General features: G+C 58.7%; 1 protein-coding gene across 4 annotated transcripts in view; it reads left to right on the top strand.

The window, feature by feature from the left end:
• PLA2G6 (phospholipase A2 group VI) overlaps positions 1-14686 on the top strand; it is a 55543-nt gene extending 40857 nt beyond the window's left edge. For 3 of the 4 annotated variants that reach the window (XM_081309735.1, XM_081309737.1, XM_081309738.1), the window contains 10 exons: positions 2470-2578; positions 3485-3649; positions 5221-5299; positions 6315-6478; positions 8101-8251; positions 11160-11296; positions 11630-11784; positions 13138-13305; positions 13760-13833; positions 13951-14686. In XM_081309735.1, the coding sequence (XP_081165861.1) occupies positions 2470-2578; positions 3485-3649; positions 5221-5299; positions 6315-6478; positions 8101-8251; positions 11160-11296; positions 11630-11784; positions 13138-13305; positions 13760-13833; positions 13951-14095 (1347 nt within the window). In that variant the 3' untranslated portion in view covers positions 14096-14686. The remainder of the gene's footprint in view (positions 1-2469; positions 2579-3484; positions 3650-5220; positions 5300-6314; positions 6479-8100; positions 8252-11159; positions 11297-11629; positions 11785-13137; positions 13306-13759; positions 13834-13950) is intronic. The other variant, XM_081309736.1, reaches the window with a different exon arrangement.
• The last annotated feature ends 620 nt before the right edge of the window (positions 14687-15306 follow it).

Below are 15306 nucleotides of genomic sequence, written 5' to 3'. Positions count from 1 at the left end.
AATTCATTTAAAAATGGGTCAGAGGTGTGGGGTAAAGCACTTGCCTAGTGTGCATAAGGTCCTGGGTTAGATTCCCAGTCCCTAGCACTCCAAAAAAGAAAACAGTAATGAACCAAGCACATGCCAAATAACATCAATGACATTTTCACGGAGAACCAACTCTATTTTCCAAAACAAAAAATAGTTGATGAATGCGAAAGGTTGATATCATTATATATTTTGTGAATCTTTTTAATGCCTGCCTTCACAGAAAACACAGGGGTTCTCATGTCTTCTACTATACCTATTCTCTAAACAGTATGCTGTTTAGTTGAAGAGTATGAAGAAAGTCTGGCCTCACAGGTATATAGTTGGAAAAGATGTGAAGTTGTACCTCTTCCGGGTAATTGTAGATATTGTTCAGTATTACACCCAAATTCAACAAGTAACAGTTTCTGACACAGTTGCAATGGGCAATCTGAAATCATCTCCATGAACTTTTCAGTCTTTTTTTAAATATCCACTGGTATCTCTTGTACTTTGCATGATTTTTTTTTTTTTTTACCCATGCAGGATTTTGTGTCATTCTTGGAAAATATTGGTGCACTGAGTTTGCGTAGCTTCCAAATGTTAACCTGTCTCGTTGGACAGTATAGGTTGAGCGTCCCTTATCTGAAATCCTTAGGCCCAGAAGTGTTTCAGATTTCAATTTTTTTTAAATTTTGGAATATTTGCATAGACTTTACCCTTTGGGTATACCTAATCTGAAAATATGAAATTGTCAGAAATATGAAACTTTGAGGTACAAATTCCAGATCTTAGAGCATTTTGGATTTCATACTTTCAGATTAGGGGATGCTCAGCCTTGTGTCAAAAACCTACATTTGTGAATCTTGCCACCTGCCTCATCAGAAAAGTCTTTAAATTGGGGGAAGATGTTCAGCCCATCATGATGCATTCAGGTTTTCTGAAATTCTTATTTTTTCTTGGAAGCTTCAATTTTATTATGGAAAAAAGATGTTGCCAGTTGGTTTTCTTGAAGCAACAGGCTGACTGCATTCATTTTTTGAGGAAAATGTCTCCTGAATGTCTAAGGCTGAACGCTCCTGGTTTATCTGTCAGTCATTCTTTCCAATAAAAATCATGTCCATGGGCTGGGGCTATAGCTCAGCTGATAAAAGTGCTTGCCTTGCATGGTTCGATCCCTGGCACCACAAAGAAAAAAAAATTATGTCCATAAAAAAAGGAGCTAGTTGGGCTGGTAACTGAAGCAGCCATGTAATTCTTACTGCTTTATCACGGGCATTCATTTTTTATTTATTTATTTATTTTTAGTTGTAGGTAGACACAATGCCTTTATTTTTAGTTATATGTGGTGCTGAGGATCGAACCAGGGCCTCACACTTGCTACGTGAGTGCTCTGCCGCTGAGCCACAACCCCAGCCCTCAAGGACATCCTTCAGTGAAGTTAGTTTATTTATTTATTTTCAAAAACTTCTTTGGTACTTTGAGTGTGTAGTAGTGAAGAAATATGAGCCGGCTATTAGTTTGATACCCTCTCTTGATTAGTGCTGAGCCACCAACAATTTTATCCACTGGTTTTTTTTTTTCACTGTTAGTGCAAATGTCAACAAGGTGCCAAAGGCAGGTGACGTCTTGGTATTTTTTCTGAAAATAGCTTTAACTTTGAAAACCCTGTGAAGGGGTCTCTGCATTCTTGGGACCCGCAGGTCTCACTTCGAGGACTGCCGACGTGTTCCTGATGCATACCATCTGTTTGGGGCAGCTGCATCAAGCACCTTTTCAGTGTACTTGATCACTTCTTCAAACTTGCTTGTTTTAAAACATTACTTAAGTTTATTTGGAAGGCAAAGTTTTTATCACTAGTATAAGTGACAAACCCAAGAGAAATACATCAACTAGTGATTAAAACCCATATTTTCCTGCACCCATATAAACCCTAATGGAACGGGAATCCTGTAGAGATACACTGCTTCAATTTGCAGGCAGCCAGGGCATTGGTTTGTCCTTTGCCGCTGGGTCATGCCCACCCTCCTCCCAGCCACCAGTTTAATGCAACCCTGTGGAGCGAAGCTGCCCCTGGAGGCTGCTGTCAGGAGGCTGTGCTGTTTCCCTGGACTCTGTGGGGAGGACGGCTTTCCCGTTCCTCAGTCACCCTCTCCTGTTGCTCCTGAAAGCCACCAGCAGCTGGCTCTTCAGTGTCCCCAGGGCTTCTGGGTTGGGGTCGCAGGTACATTTCTTCCTTGGAGGAGGAGCCTGGGTGAGTTCTTAAGCCTTTACCTGGGGATACTTTGAAGCCCATTTGTAAGGAACTGATTTTCAGCTGCAGACGTTGGAGTGCCGACACCCCTGGGGTAGGGGTCAGGAGGGCACGAGTTTCTTCCCATGCTGAGAGGCCCACTGAGTGAGTTGGCAGGAAGGGGTCCTTTTTTCTTTGTTTCCTGAGCTTTTGCATCTCTGCCCCAACAGAAAGACAACGTGGAGATGATCAAGGCCCTCATTGTGTTCGGGGCAGAGGTGGATGTCCCGAATGACTTTGGGGAGACTCCTGCTCTCATAGCCTCCAAGATCAGCAGACGTACGTGTTCTGACCCATGGGATCAGAATCCGGCGGGGTTTGGGTTCAGGGACTGAGAAGAGGCAAGTTGTAGCCCTAGGCCCTGCTGCTGCCTGCTGAGAGTGGCCCTGAGCATGTGGGACTCCAGGAACTTCCTTCCCCCAAGACAGTGGCCCTGAGTGTGGGTGCAGGCCCACCCAGGGCTGGCCGAGCGAGGGCCAGTCCTCTTTGCACCCTGGCCCATGTCAGGGTTTTCAGGCTGCCAGTGGGGGTGGGGACAGGACAGGTGGCAGCAGAACAGCCGTGGGATTCCTGCATGCGCTGCACTCTAGTGTGCACAAGCACGAGTGTACACATGCCTGCACGAGCCTGCACCTCCCTGTGGACGCGAGTGTGCGTGTGCCGGCCCTGCGCCATGCCCGCTGAGCCCTGCTCCAGAGCTCCCAGAGGCAGGTCCTCCTCACAGGAGCCTGGGGCCCCCTCTGGAGGATGGAGGGTTTTGGGGATCCGTGGGGTTCTGTGGGTGTGTACCTGAGGGGGGTGCTGCTTCCCATGGTATCCTTTCCATCACCCCGTCCACTGAGGGCTGGCTGGCTGGTTTGTCCCTTTCAAACTCTGAAAGGAATGTCCACGTGGCGTTTTTGAGAGCTGCTGATTGTGGAGGTGGGAGCCCTGCTCCCTGGGAAGTGGGAGGAAAGAAGGGGTTCCCCAGAATAATCAGGCAGGTAACCCTGCCCTCTTCCTGCCTTGTGCCATGGCCAGCCCCAGCGCCTTACCCGGCCCCAGGAGACTGCTTTGGACAAGGCAGACAGAGGGGCACACCCTGTCAGGTGGCTTCACCCACATCCGGGTCACCTGGTAGATGGGACGAGGGGCCTCTTATTTGCATGTTGACACTATCTCTATCCTCTGCCAAACCATGACAAGATGCCACCAGGAAGGCGCTCTTGACTCTGCTGAGAACCGTAGGGGCCAACTACCGCATCTCACTCCTCCAAGAGGTCCCCACAGAGCAGGGTTCCACGGCTTCCTCTCACCCCCTCGTCTCCCCGGAAAGAGCCCAGCCCCCGCCGATCAGCCTAAACAACCTAGGTAGGCCACGCCCTCCCCTCCTCTGCTGCAGTGCCCAGGCCCTTGGACCAGAGTCCCGACTGGAAAGAAGCAGGGCCCCAGGGTGGAAGTCATTCCGTTGAAGGCAGCAGGGGAGGATGAGGCGAGGTTTAGCTAATGACAGCAGGTGGCAACCCAGGGGCCCCAGAGAGCTGGGGTGCCCCTGGCAGAGGTCCCACAGTCCATCGCCCCCGAGAGGATGGACGTGGTCTTGGGTTGGGTATTGCTCACGGCACCCATGAAGTGGGCACTCTCAGGGCCTCCCTTGTCCCGGCAGAGAGTGGGGAGAGCTGAGAGAGGCGCATACCCTTGGCCTTCTTGCTTCAACTCTATCATTGTTTGAACCTGTCCAGTGCCAGGCCTGGTCTGCCACCTGCTGGCCCCTTCAGTGACCTACATGCTTTTGAGTGTGGCCAGGCAGCCAGCATTTGCCCCTGTGCACCCTAGGTGTCCTCAAAGATAGCCTTAGATGAGACCAGACCCTGCTCCGGGCTTTCTCTCGCCTAGTCCATTCAGGGACCTAGATTGATGGTGAGCAGAGGATCCACTGGCCAGGCCTGGGCTCTGGAGGGACACAGCTGCGGCTGCCTCTGTCCCCAACGTGTTGCCCAAGAGCTCCAGTCACCCACCCTGTATCTTTCCATCTTGCAGGCAGTTAGTCACCCACGCCAGGCTGGACAGTGGGCCTGGGCTGTGGCAGCACATGGGTAATGCCTGAGCCTGGCGGGGCCGTGGAGCCCGCCACGCCCCTCACTGGCCGTAGCTCTGGTTCCGTCTCCTCTTCTCAGCCCAGACAAGCGCCCTCCCTGCCCCGTCCCTGGCTGTCTGCTTCCGCCTCCCGCCCAGTCTTCTGCTTCCTTGGCTGCTTCTAGCTCCATGCCTGGGTGCAGCTTGCCTGCCTTGCTGCCAGTGGCCTCCCTGCAGTGTCCTTTAGGGTCACAGTCGCATGGTCCTGCTGGGTGGAGCCACTGGGGGCTGTCCTGCTTGTTAGGAGGGTGATCATGGGGTGGGGGCTTGGGCACAGAGGAAGACTGGATGGGTGGACCTGAGCCTGGAGGCGCCTGGGGACCAGGACACGAGCAGTCCAAAGGCTGCTGGGATGTCTCCCTTCATTCATGTAGTTCAGCTCCAAGCAGTGTCCTCCACAGCCCTTTGGCTGAATGACCTTGGGGAGTTATGGAGCCTCCTGGAGCCTCTTTGGGGCCTGCACTGGCTTAGGTTGGGCATGATCCTTATGCCTCAAGGTGGCTGTCAGCAGCATGAGCTGACGCATGGAGAAACAGGGCACGTCGGGAGTTCGTGCTTTGGGGTTTCAGGAGGAAGACACCGAGGAGAATCTGGGAGCAGCTGGACTGGGTGGGGAGCCTTCCCAGAGCAGTGGGGGCATCTCCCTGGCAGCCTGTGGCCCCTGGCTTAGCTCTGCTCTGGGGCCAGGGCTCAGACGTGGGTGGGAGCACAGAGGGTGGGCACAGCTCCAGATTGGCTCTGGGGTTCTGTGGGGCATGGGGTCAGGGACCTGCTGGCCCCGGCGCATCCTGCCCTATGCCTCGCAGAACTGCAGGACCTCATGCACATCTCCCGGGCCCGGAAGCCGGCTTTTATCCTGAGCTCCTTGAGGGACGAGAAGCGGACGTAAGTGCACTGTGGCGGGGGGACCGTGGTGAAGCTCTCCTGGTGCCCCTGCAGCCCAGGCTCTCCCCTGTGCCCCCGGGAGCCAGCTCTTCTGCTCCTGCAGTCATGGCAGAAGCTGAGTCCTCAGGGCCTACATTGGCTCCTTAGTAACAGTGGTGCGGGATCCTGGGGACAGTGTAGTCCTACAGCTGGGTGCCAGGGCCAACACGGTGTGGTCCTGACCTTGCCATGGTCTGAGGAGCGGGAGGGCCTCAGGGGCCCCTCTGGAGAGATCCCAGCAGCAGCTTCCCTCTGTGTCCACCTGCTGCCTCGTCCCCTCCCTCAGCACGGTTGTGGCTTCCTGAGCTGTGTGCCTAGGCCCAGGAGGCAGGCCTGGGTGAGGGTGCAGAGGGACCAGCCCTGCCCCGAGGGACCGGCTCTGGTGCCTAGAGTGAAGGTCTAGGCGCGCGACAGGCAGTGGGTTTCCAGCCCACGGGACTCCCCACCTCTGTTAGCACACGTTGGCGGGTTGTTCTTTGGGGGTGACCTTCCCCTCCTCCTACCGGCCTTCCTAGGGAGGATTGGGAACCTCGCTTTGCAGAAGCAGAGCCTGAGGACGCGAGAGGGGAAGGGACCTGTTCAAGGTGCAGCATGGAGGCTCACGCCAGGGTCCTTCCGACCTGGGTCCTCTGCTGCTCTCGGGCACAGCCGCTGCCTAGCCCACAGGGACAGCACTCCTAACGTCCGATGCAGTCCGGCTTCCAGGCCAGCAGCCAGATCTTGCGGCTCTGTCACCCCTTGCCTGAGATGTCAGTGAACCTTGGACATCCCCCGTTTCCATGGCACCCTGGTGTGCGTGCCCTGGATGGCACCTGGCTCACGGCATCCTGACCTTCCCCGTGTGCCCTGCGCAGGGAGGCTCCGTGGCAGGCCTCGTTGGCTTTGTCCCCGCCTGCGCCATGGTGCCCGTGCTTGGGGGCTTGCGCTGACTGTGCAGAAGTCAGCTCCCTCGTGACCACCACTGTCCTCACTGCAGCCACGACCACCTGCTCTGCCTCGACGGAGGGGGCGTGAAAGGCCTGGTCATCATCCAGCTGCTCATCGCCATCGAGAAGGCCTCGGGCGTGGCCACCAAGGACCTCTTTGACTGGGTGGCAGGGACCAGCACAGGGGGCATCCTGGCCCTGGCCATTCTGCACAGTGAGCACAGCCCCCGAGAGAGGGGGCAGGCGGGCAGGGTGGTCCTAATCTGTCCTCACGGGGGCCAGTGCATTGGCATAGCCTTGCAAAAAAGTGGTGGTGGGCTCTGAGGGAGCCTGCAGGCCGTAGGGCCCCAGGCTGAACGGAGCAAGGCCGGGTGGGGGCTCAGCTCAAGGGTGTGGCTAGTGTAGGAGGCCATGTCCTGCAGCTGCCTCTGCCACCTCCACCCCTGCAAGGCAGCACCATGGTCCTCACCACCCCTGCACGTGTGGCTGGAGTGGGCAGTAAGGAATGAGGAGCCATGGAGTCACAGAAGGCCAGAGCCCTGGAGGGCCCTGGAAATTAAGGTCCCAGGTGTCAGGGTGGCCCAGGGTCACAGGGCTTATCCCTGGTATTGCTCAGGCCAAAGCAGTCCCCCACACACCTATTATGTCCACTATGTCCCAGGCCTCACGGGCCATGAATCTGTCTCCTTCCACAGAGCCATGCAGAGGTGACAGGGTGCTTGGCATAGTAGACAGGCCACCATATAGGCCCACGTCGCCACTCGAGTGGCGTCTCTGTGGAGCTGTTGAAGCCACGTGAGGCTCAGTCAGCGCCCAGCTGCCGCCAGCTGTGCGTCATCCTCCATGTCCCTGGCTGGCATTCCCTTGCCTGGTGCTGGTCACCACCTCCAGGCCACTTTCCAAATCTAGATCCTGGTGACCCAAGGCCCTGGAGGCAATAGGGGAGGACCCTACCCCAGGGTAGGGGCCATCGAGGCCCTTGAGCCATGCCTCTGCCAGGCACTGGGCATGCAGAGCTGAGTTCCCGTCTCTGGGAACCCAGTCAGATGGAGGTACAGGCATCTGGGCACCTGCTGGGCCAGGTGAGGAGGCCAGGCTGGGGGTGCAGGGTGCTGCAGGAGCAGGGGCTTTGCCTGCCCAGGAGGCTGCCAAGAGCTCCGTCTGGAGGGTGGCCCTTTGACAGGGTGCAGGGAACTCCGTCACTCAGCAGTCTTGTGGGGTATTGAAGTTTGTTTTGACAAGTCTCACCATAGCCATGAGGTGGCAGCCAGGGAAGCTGAGGACCAGGTCAGGTCACCCAGTGAGTTGGGGCAGAGGCAGGTCTGGTGTCTGGCTCCGCCCAGCTCTCTCCCCGTTTCTGGTCTTCTGTGAGAGAAGAGTCATCTCAGGACCAGCCCAGGGCATGAGACCTGGGCCAGCAGAGTTGGTGGAAGTCCCAGCCTCTCTGGAAAGGGCCACCTTCTTCAGGGACCGTCATCCCACAGCCTGGGTCTTCAGATGCCCCGCAGCTATGACAGGGGCCGAGACACTATCTAGAGAACCTCCTGCGGGGAGCAGCCCCGCCAGATTGGGCCTTTATACACTTGTACACTTTGAGGGCCTTTTGTTAAAGAAAATACTGCAAAATTATGAACACACTGCTAGGCCCAGAGCCCTGGGGCTGTGGAGGGCGCTTGCTGTCCACGTGGGAGGGAAGATATCAGGAAGGGTCCCGAAGTTCAGGTGCAGTCCCATGGAAGATGCACCACCTCCCTCCCCTGCCTCCTGCCACTGCCGGCCTGTGTGCGGATGCTCTGTGGAGTCCTGGTCCCCCCACCGCTCCCCTCCCTGTTCTAGGCAAATCTATGGCCTACATGCGCGGCGTGTACTTCCGCATGAAGGACGAGGTGTTCCGGGGCTCGCGGCCCTACGAGTCCGGGCCCCTGGAAGAGTTCCTGAAGCGGGAGTTTGGGGAGCACACCAAGATGACCGATGTCAAGAAGCCCAAGTAAGCCCGTCGCCGTCGCCGGTGGGCCTGAGCAGAGGACCCTGCTCCGCCTGCAGCTCTGACCCTGTGGCCTCGGGAGGAGTCGCCTGGAGGGTCCTGGGCCCGTGGGGCCAAGGGACCCTGCAGGAGGCTGGGCTCTCAAGAGCCCAGGGCAAAGGCGGGGCCTGACCTCTTACGTGCCTCTGCACCTGGCCAGGGGCCTGGCTGTCTGGAAAGAACCTGGGCCTCCCTTAAGCTGGACAGAGGCACAGTTCTTGCTGCCCAGGCCAAAAGAGCCCCAGCCTTTACAACATGTGGCTGGACACTTTCTCACACTCAGATAGCGCTTGCTCCCGTGTTCGGAAGCCCGGTGTCAAGTGGACAGCCATGGTGCTGTCTTTGCTTTAAGGCCCTCAGACTGGAGCTCATAGTGAGGCCGAGGCTTATAGGACAGTCACGTGTCCAGGAAGCATTTGTTTGAGAGGCCTAACCCCAAGAGGGTCATTGCAGGACCAAGCCCAGCATCCGGGCCTTCCCTTGGGGCTGGATGGAAAGGATGCCACTCAGGTGGCCTGAGGTGGGACTCAGGCAGGTCTGGACCCCCTTCTTGAGCTTGAGGCCGGGCTAGGGAAGGAGAAGACACAGCAGGGATTTGCCTCTGGCTTCTCTACGGGCCGGGTCCCACTGTCCTCCAGACTCAGCCCTTTGCACCTGCAGAAGCCTCCCTCAGTTCGCCCAGCCTCAGTGACCATTGGATTGGGGGGGGGGGTAGTGCCTAAGCAGCAGCCACGCCTTCGCCTTTCCTTGCCTGACACTGGTCTGATGTCCCCCACCCACGGCCTGGCCCGGGGCTTTCCCCCTAGCTGCACACCTGGGACCTCTTCCCTGCAGCCTCTGTGTGGAGGGGAAGAGGGAGGGTGCACCTGGGAGGTGAGAGTCTGGGAGAGAAGCTGGAAAACAGCAGCCAGGCAAGGCAGCCCTGCCGCAGAGGTTCCAGAAGCTCTGCAGTCCACAGTGTACACCCCACCCCACCCTTCAGTAAGGTTGCCACAAGGCTGGGAGTTCTGGAAGGCAGGGACATGGCTCCCTTGATTTTCTTTGTAGCCCAATTCAAGCACAGTGCCTGCCACAGAGCAGGCTGTTAAACAGTGTCCGTCAGCTGACTGGAGGAGCAAGAGAAAGGAGGTGGACTGAAGTGAGGTGGTCAGGGAGGCCTGCCTGGAGGAGGCAGAGTGTGAGCTAGGCCTGGAGGCATAGGGAGAATTTCCTTTCATAATAAAGCTGTTTGCTTCCTCCGTGGTCCTTTGTTGCAGGCTTCTCCCACAGAGAGACAGGACACGGGGCTTTCAGCGGGAAGCAGCATTTATTTGTGCGGGCACTGGCCCAGCAGATTTGTAAACAAAGCGCTGCAGGTTCAATGTCTTATATGTCCCTGGCTTGTTCCCGTAGTGCTAGTCCCTTCGTCTCTCCCGTACGGTAGCACACTTCTGACTGGGGTTCCGTAGAGTCACAACACAGTTGACCTCCTACACGTAGTTACTCCCCTTGTCTTTGTTCTGGGAGAGCCCTGGCCACACCATTTCCAGAAGGATCTTGAGTTCAAAACCAGCCTCAGCTCAACTTAGTGAGGTGCTAAGCCACTCAGTGAGCCCTGTCTCTAAATAAAATACAAAATAGGGCTGGGATGTGGCTCAGTCGTCTAGGGCCCCTATGTTCAATCCCCGGGACCAAAAAAGTCTATGTTTTTTTCAGCACTTAACGTTTTTTTTCTTTGGCAGAATTCTTCCTGATCTTCCCACAGTATTCCTGGGAATGGAAAACTAGCGTTTCTTTCCTGTACAGTATTTTGTTCCCTTGCCTTTATGTTTTCTTCATGGCATAACAGATGTCTGGGCTCCTCTGAGCTCCTTTTGTGAGCCTCGTTTGAACGGTTGCAAAACAGTTCCCTCTTCCTTGCCCTTTGCCCTTCCTGCTGGGCTTTCCCTGTCAGTCCCGCTGCTGTGAGCTCCAGTCACAGGAAGCCCTCATCCTGGTTGAGATTGTTCCTTTCGGATGATCTTCCAGGGGGTAAGTCTCAGATCCAAGAGCCAGGATATCCAAAAGCCAGGATATCCAAGAGCCGGGATATCCAAGAGCCGGGATCTAGATACATATCAGGTTCCCTTTCTTTTTCTCTGTTTTTGGCACTGGGGATTGAACCCAGAGGTGCACTGCCACTGAGCTACTTCCCAGCCCATCCCAAAATTTTTATTTTGAGGCAGAGTCTTGCTGTCACCCAGGTTGGCCTCAAACTTACTATCCTCCTGCCTCAGCCTCCCAAGTCGCTGGGAGGCATGTCTGTGCCTGGCTTACCTATAAGTTCTCAAGGGGCCATGCCAGCAGGCTTAAGGGCATCTGTTTCTTGGAAAGGACAGGCATCAGAGGTGACAGTGAGTTCTCCTCCCACTCCCTTCCTGGAGCTGCAGCTTCCAAGTAATCCCCCCCCCCCAGAGTCAGATCCCTGCTACCAAGCACCACCACGGGGCCTTTCAGATTCGCCCTCTGACCCTGCAGAGAGGCCCCAGCCTTCTCTATGCAGTCCTGCGACTTGGCCTCCCGCCCTCGTGCATGAAGCCTCCCATCTCCTTCCTCTCCTGTCCCCTGGGGGATGAGCTGCAGTATCTGGAACTGTCCCACTGATGGGCACGTTTTGCTTTAATAATGGACACTGCCACCCATGTGGCACATTCTTAGGACAGACTCACAGAAGCAGGTCACTAGGCCTGAGGATTGACCCCAGGTGGCCTCAGCAGGGTGTGTGGATCTGCCTGCCCGCAGTGTGCAGGGGACATCTGTGCGGGGAGGGTGGTGGAAGGGGGAAGCTGGCAGCAGCTGAGTGCCAGCCGGGAGAGCTGGCGGGGGGACGCCCATCCTGTGTGTTTCTCCCCAGGGTGATGCTGACCGGGACGCTGTCTGACCGGCAGCCAGCCGAACTCCACCTCTTCCGGAACTACGAGGCCCCGGAGGCCTCCAGGGAGCCTCGCTTCAGCCCCAGTGCCAACCTGAAGCCCCCGACTCACCCCTCAGGTTAAGGCCGTCTGATGGACCCGCGCGGCCGCAGGGTGGGGGTGGGAGTGACAGGCTTGCCATCGGGCTCCGCACCCCTGCAGCCCCCCATCGCCCTGGCCTTGCCTGGCTGAGGATGGGCACGGGGAGCTGGCAGGCCCTGCAGGCTAGCGGAGGCCCCAGGAGGTCCTCGGTGGACTTGCCTTCCCCAGGAGGCCAGGGCCTGGGGTCACGGAGAGCCCGGGTCCCCTCTTTCTGCACCCCCTCCCGCATACACACGCACGCCCTGAGATCTGGAATGTATAAGCTTCTGCCATCCCTGTGTCACTCGGCCACCCTCCTCCCTGTCCCCAGACCAGTTGGTGTGGCGAGCAGCCCGGAGCAGCGGGGCGGCCCCCACCTACTTCCGGCCCAATGGTCGCTTCCTGGATGGCGGCCTGCTGGCCAACAACCCCACCCTGGACGCCATGACCGAGATCCATGAGTATAACCAGGACCTGATCCGCAAGGTGAGCGCCATCTCAGGCCAGGGGGAGGGAGGCCAGCCGATGGCCCACTCCTACTCTCGCCTGCGTGGCCCTGGAGGGCTGTGTGGTGCCTGCTTGATCCTGGCCACCTGGGCTCCGGCCTGCAGCACTGTGGTAAGAGGGACCCTGGGGTCCAGGCGGCCCTGCGTGAGGATCCTGCCATCCGCTAACTCCGTCTGCCGTCAGTGGCGGCAGCGTGAGTCCTGTGGACCCGCGACTTGCCCAGCCCAGGCCGTGGGCCTGCCCTTGAGGAGCACACCCCCGGGTCACACCCTCTGGGCTCCCAGGTGCTGGTGGAGCGCAGGTGGGGCTGTCAGGCGGCTCGTCTCTGCCCCGCATCTGGGAAGACCTGTCCCGAGGCTTTTGGGGATGGAGAGGTGCAGAGTCAGTGATAGTGTCAGAAGGACAAGTAGCCGCCCCACCCTGAGGAGCTGGAGCAGGGCAGGAGGCCCTGGTGCCCCAGGGAGGCAGTGTGGGGCAGCGGGGGGCTCGGCTGCCTCTTCCCCTGCTTGGCGCCAGCTGCTGAGCTGGGTGAAGATGGTGCCCACCAGGGATGGTCACATGGTGGCCTGTGAGGCCTTGGAACAGCGCCTGAGTGGCCAGAGGTGCCTGCTGTCGTGGTGTCTGAAGGGCAGCCTGGGCAAGCAGTGTGGCCCTGGGGTGGGGAGCACCTGCCCTCTGGGGCTGACCAGGCAGGGCTTCTGCTGAAGAAGTCAGAGGTGACATGGGGGGACTCAGATGTGCCCAGTCTAAGTCACATACCATTCAGCATGAGGAGCCTGGGCCCAGAGCAGGAGGGTTCACCCCATTGTCACCCGGCAAATTGGCAACAGAGGTGGTTGAGCAAACTTGAGGTGGCCCCCCAGGACCCCGGGTCCATGCCTCAGCCCTGCATCCCCTGCGTAGCCCAGGAAGGCCTCCCTCCTGCCCGGACTGCTCAGAGGTTCCTCGTTTGTGAAGTGGGGTGGCCGTCCCGCCACAGTCGGGCTGGAGGACTATGGGATAATGGTGTGGACACCTGTAGTCCACAGGGAGGGGGTCCTCCCGCCCTCCCCTGGGGAGCCTGGGTCTGGGGCAGTGCGTGGCCGGCCGAGCGTGCTCTCAGCTGGTGGACGTGGAGGGACCTAGGGTGCTTTTCAGTAGACCACGGTGGTGCCCACATCAGCCCTTCCAGCAGAGGGGCTGTAGCTGAGCCCTGGCCAGACCCTGCCTGCAAGGGCACCCAGGACCCGGGGCTCAGCCCCAGGTGCACGGCGCTCCCAGCCCCTGGCCTAGGGCCTCGCGCTGACTCTGCAGTGAGTGTCCCCCTGACTCCCCTCGTCCTGCTCTTTACAGGGTCAGGCCAACAAAGTGAAGAAACTCTCCATCGTCGTCTCTTTGGGGACTGGGAGGTCCCCACAGGTGCCTGTGACCTGTGTGGATGTCTTCCGCCCCAGCAACCCCTGGGAACTAGCCAAGACTGTTTTTGGGGCCAAGGAGCTGGGCAAGATGGTGGTGGACTGTGTGAGTGTGGGCCTCTCCCCAGGCCCACTTCCCTCGGGGTTTCCAGCTAGGTCAGCCCCTCCACGAGGGGCAAAATGACAGGCTTTGTGGGTCCTCTTTGGCCAGCTCTGGGGATCAGGCCCACTGTGGGGTTTTCAGATGTCCTTTAGCTGTGGGTCCCTTTCCGCCCAGAACCCCGTGTGGAAGCCCAGAATACACACGGACAAAAGCCGTGGGGCGGGACAGGGGGCCTGTCCATCAGCTGCTGCCTACGCTGTCACTCAGTGACCCTGAACAGACTGCTGAGCCACATGGGAAACCACTGCCCCAGATTGCACAGCCAGGCCAGTCACAGGCCTGGGGAGGGACTTGCCCAGAGTCACTCGCTGATGGGCACTAGAGCCCAGGGATGTCGGGGGGACTCCAGGACTGCCAGAGCCAGGCTCGGGCTCTCACCGAGGCTGCTTCTCCCCAGTGCACAGATCCAGATGGGCGGGCTGTGGACCGGGCGCGGGCCTGGTGCGAGATGGTCGGCATTCAGTACTTCAGGTGAGGCCAGGCCGGGCCGCCAACCCCGCCCCAGCTGGCGGCCTGGGCTTTCCTACCCCTGGAGACCACCCTCCCAGGCCAGGCACCCCCGGTGACACCTCCTCCTTGTCTGTACAGATTGAACCCCCAGCTGGGCACGGACATCATGCTGGACGAGGTCAGCGACGCGGTGCTCATCAACGCGCTCTGGGAGACCGAGGTCTACATCTACGAGCACCGGGAGCAGTTCCAGAAGCTCGTCCAGCTGCTGCTCTCACCCTGAGCCCCTCCCGGCCCCTCTGCAAAGCTGGGTGAGGCCACCCACCACGTGGCGCGGAGCCAGGGCCCCACGGCTCCGTTATCCAGAGATTGGGGCTCAGAGCCTGCACCTTCCTGCCTGAGGCTGGTTCTGAAGGCCTCTCCCAACCGCCTTCCCCACCATTTGTCACTCCAGACCCAGAAAGCCCAGGGTCCCTCAGCCCGCTTCCCGACTGTGAAGGACACCTGACTTGGCCCGTGGCCCCGCGCCCGGCCGCTAACACTAAGGGTGCCCAGTGTGCCTCCGGCCAGCCTCCCAGGGGCCTGCGTGGCTCTCAGTCCCCAGCAACTGCAGCCCACCGTCCTGCTCGCCCGGGTCGGGGCTGGAGAAATGGGCCCCCCCTACCCTGTCAGCAGGGAAGCCCGGGCTCCAGGAGCCGCGTGCCCCATTTGACTTTGCCCCTCAGCACACGCCAGGCACCCCACCCTCTGGCCCCACCCCGAGAGCCCTCCCAGCTTTCAAAGGTTACCCTGTGAGTTCACATCTTCCCTTCGGAAGTGGCTTGAGAGTGGTGAGGGGCTCAAGGGCCCCCAAACTGTGAAATAAATGGCTTGGACTGAAGTTTTCCTGTGTTGTGAGCCTGTGGTGTGAGTGCCCTGTCCCCACCCCGCTCCCTCAGCCTTGACCTGGCCTCTTCCTGTGCCCTGTTTTCTGAGCCCTCTGGGTAAGGGACACCAAGTCTCTCCTCAGGGTCTCCCCTGAACAGGCCAACGGGGTGTCCAGAGGCAGCTTCTGGGCCCACTTTCCCCAGGCAGGCCCCAGGGGCCTTCGTCCTCACGGTGAGGGAAGGCAGAGAGCCCACTGGAGACTGAGCAAGGCAGGGACCTGGGGATGGTGAGATGGCGAGCAGCAGGGCCGGGTCAGCCCCCAGTCTTGGTGACTGGGTTTGCGCCTCCCCTACGGCCTTTGGAGGAGTAGAGGATGTGCCTCAGCGGCCACAGCCCCTCGAGGGACAGCTCTGAGGGGCTCAGAGCAGAGACAAGGTCCCAGGATAGTGATGGTTCACCTGCGAGCTGGCCTCCTGCCAGGCGTTCCCAGGAGGCCCAGAGGAGTGCGTCAGGCAGGGCCCTGGGGAGGTGGGTGGCAGGACAGGGTTTCTCCAGGGCCGGGGGTCCTGGAAGAGTGGCCCATGCACGCATGCCCACTGGCCTTCCCTCATTGGGGTAAATAATTGA

This window comes from Spermophilus citellus, assembly GCF_964194105.1.
Source record: "Spermophilus citellus genome assembly, chromosome: 10".
Taxonomy (NCBI): domain Eukaryota; kingdom Metazoa; phylum Chordata; class Mammalia; order Rodentia; family Sciuridae; genus Spermophilus; species Spermophilus citellus.
The sequence above is the reverse complement of the archived record's forward strand: the minus strand, read 5'-3'. Positions and strand labels throughout refer to the sequence as shown.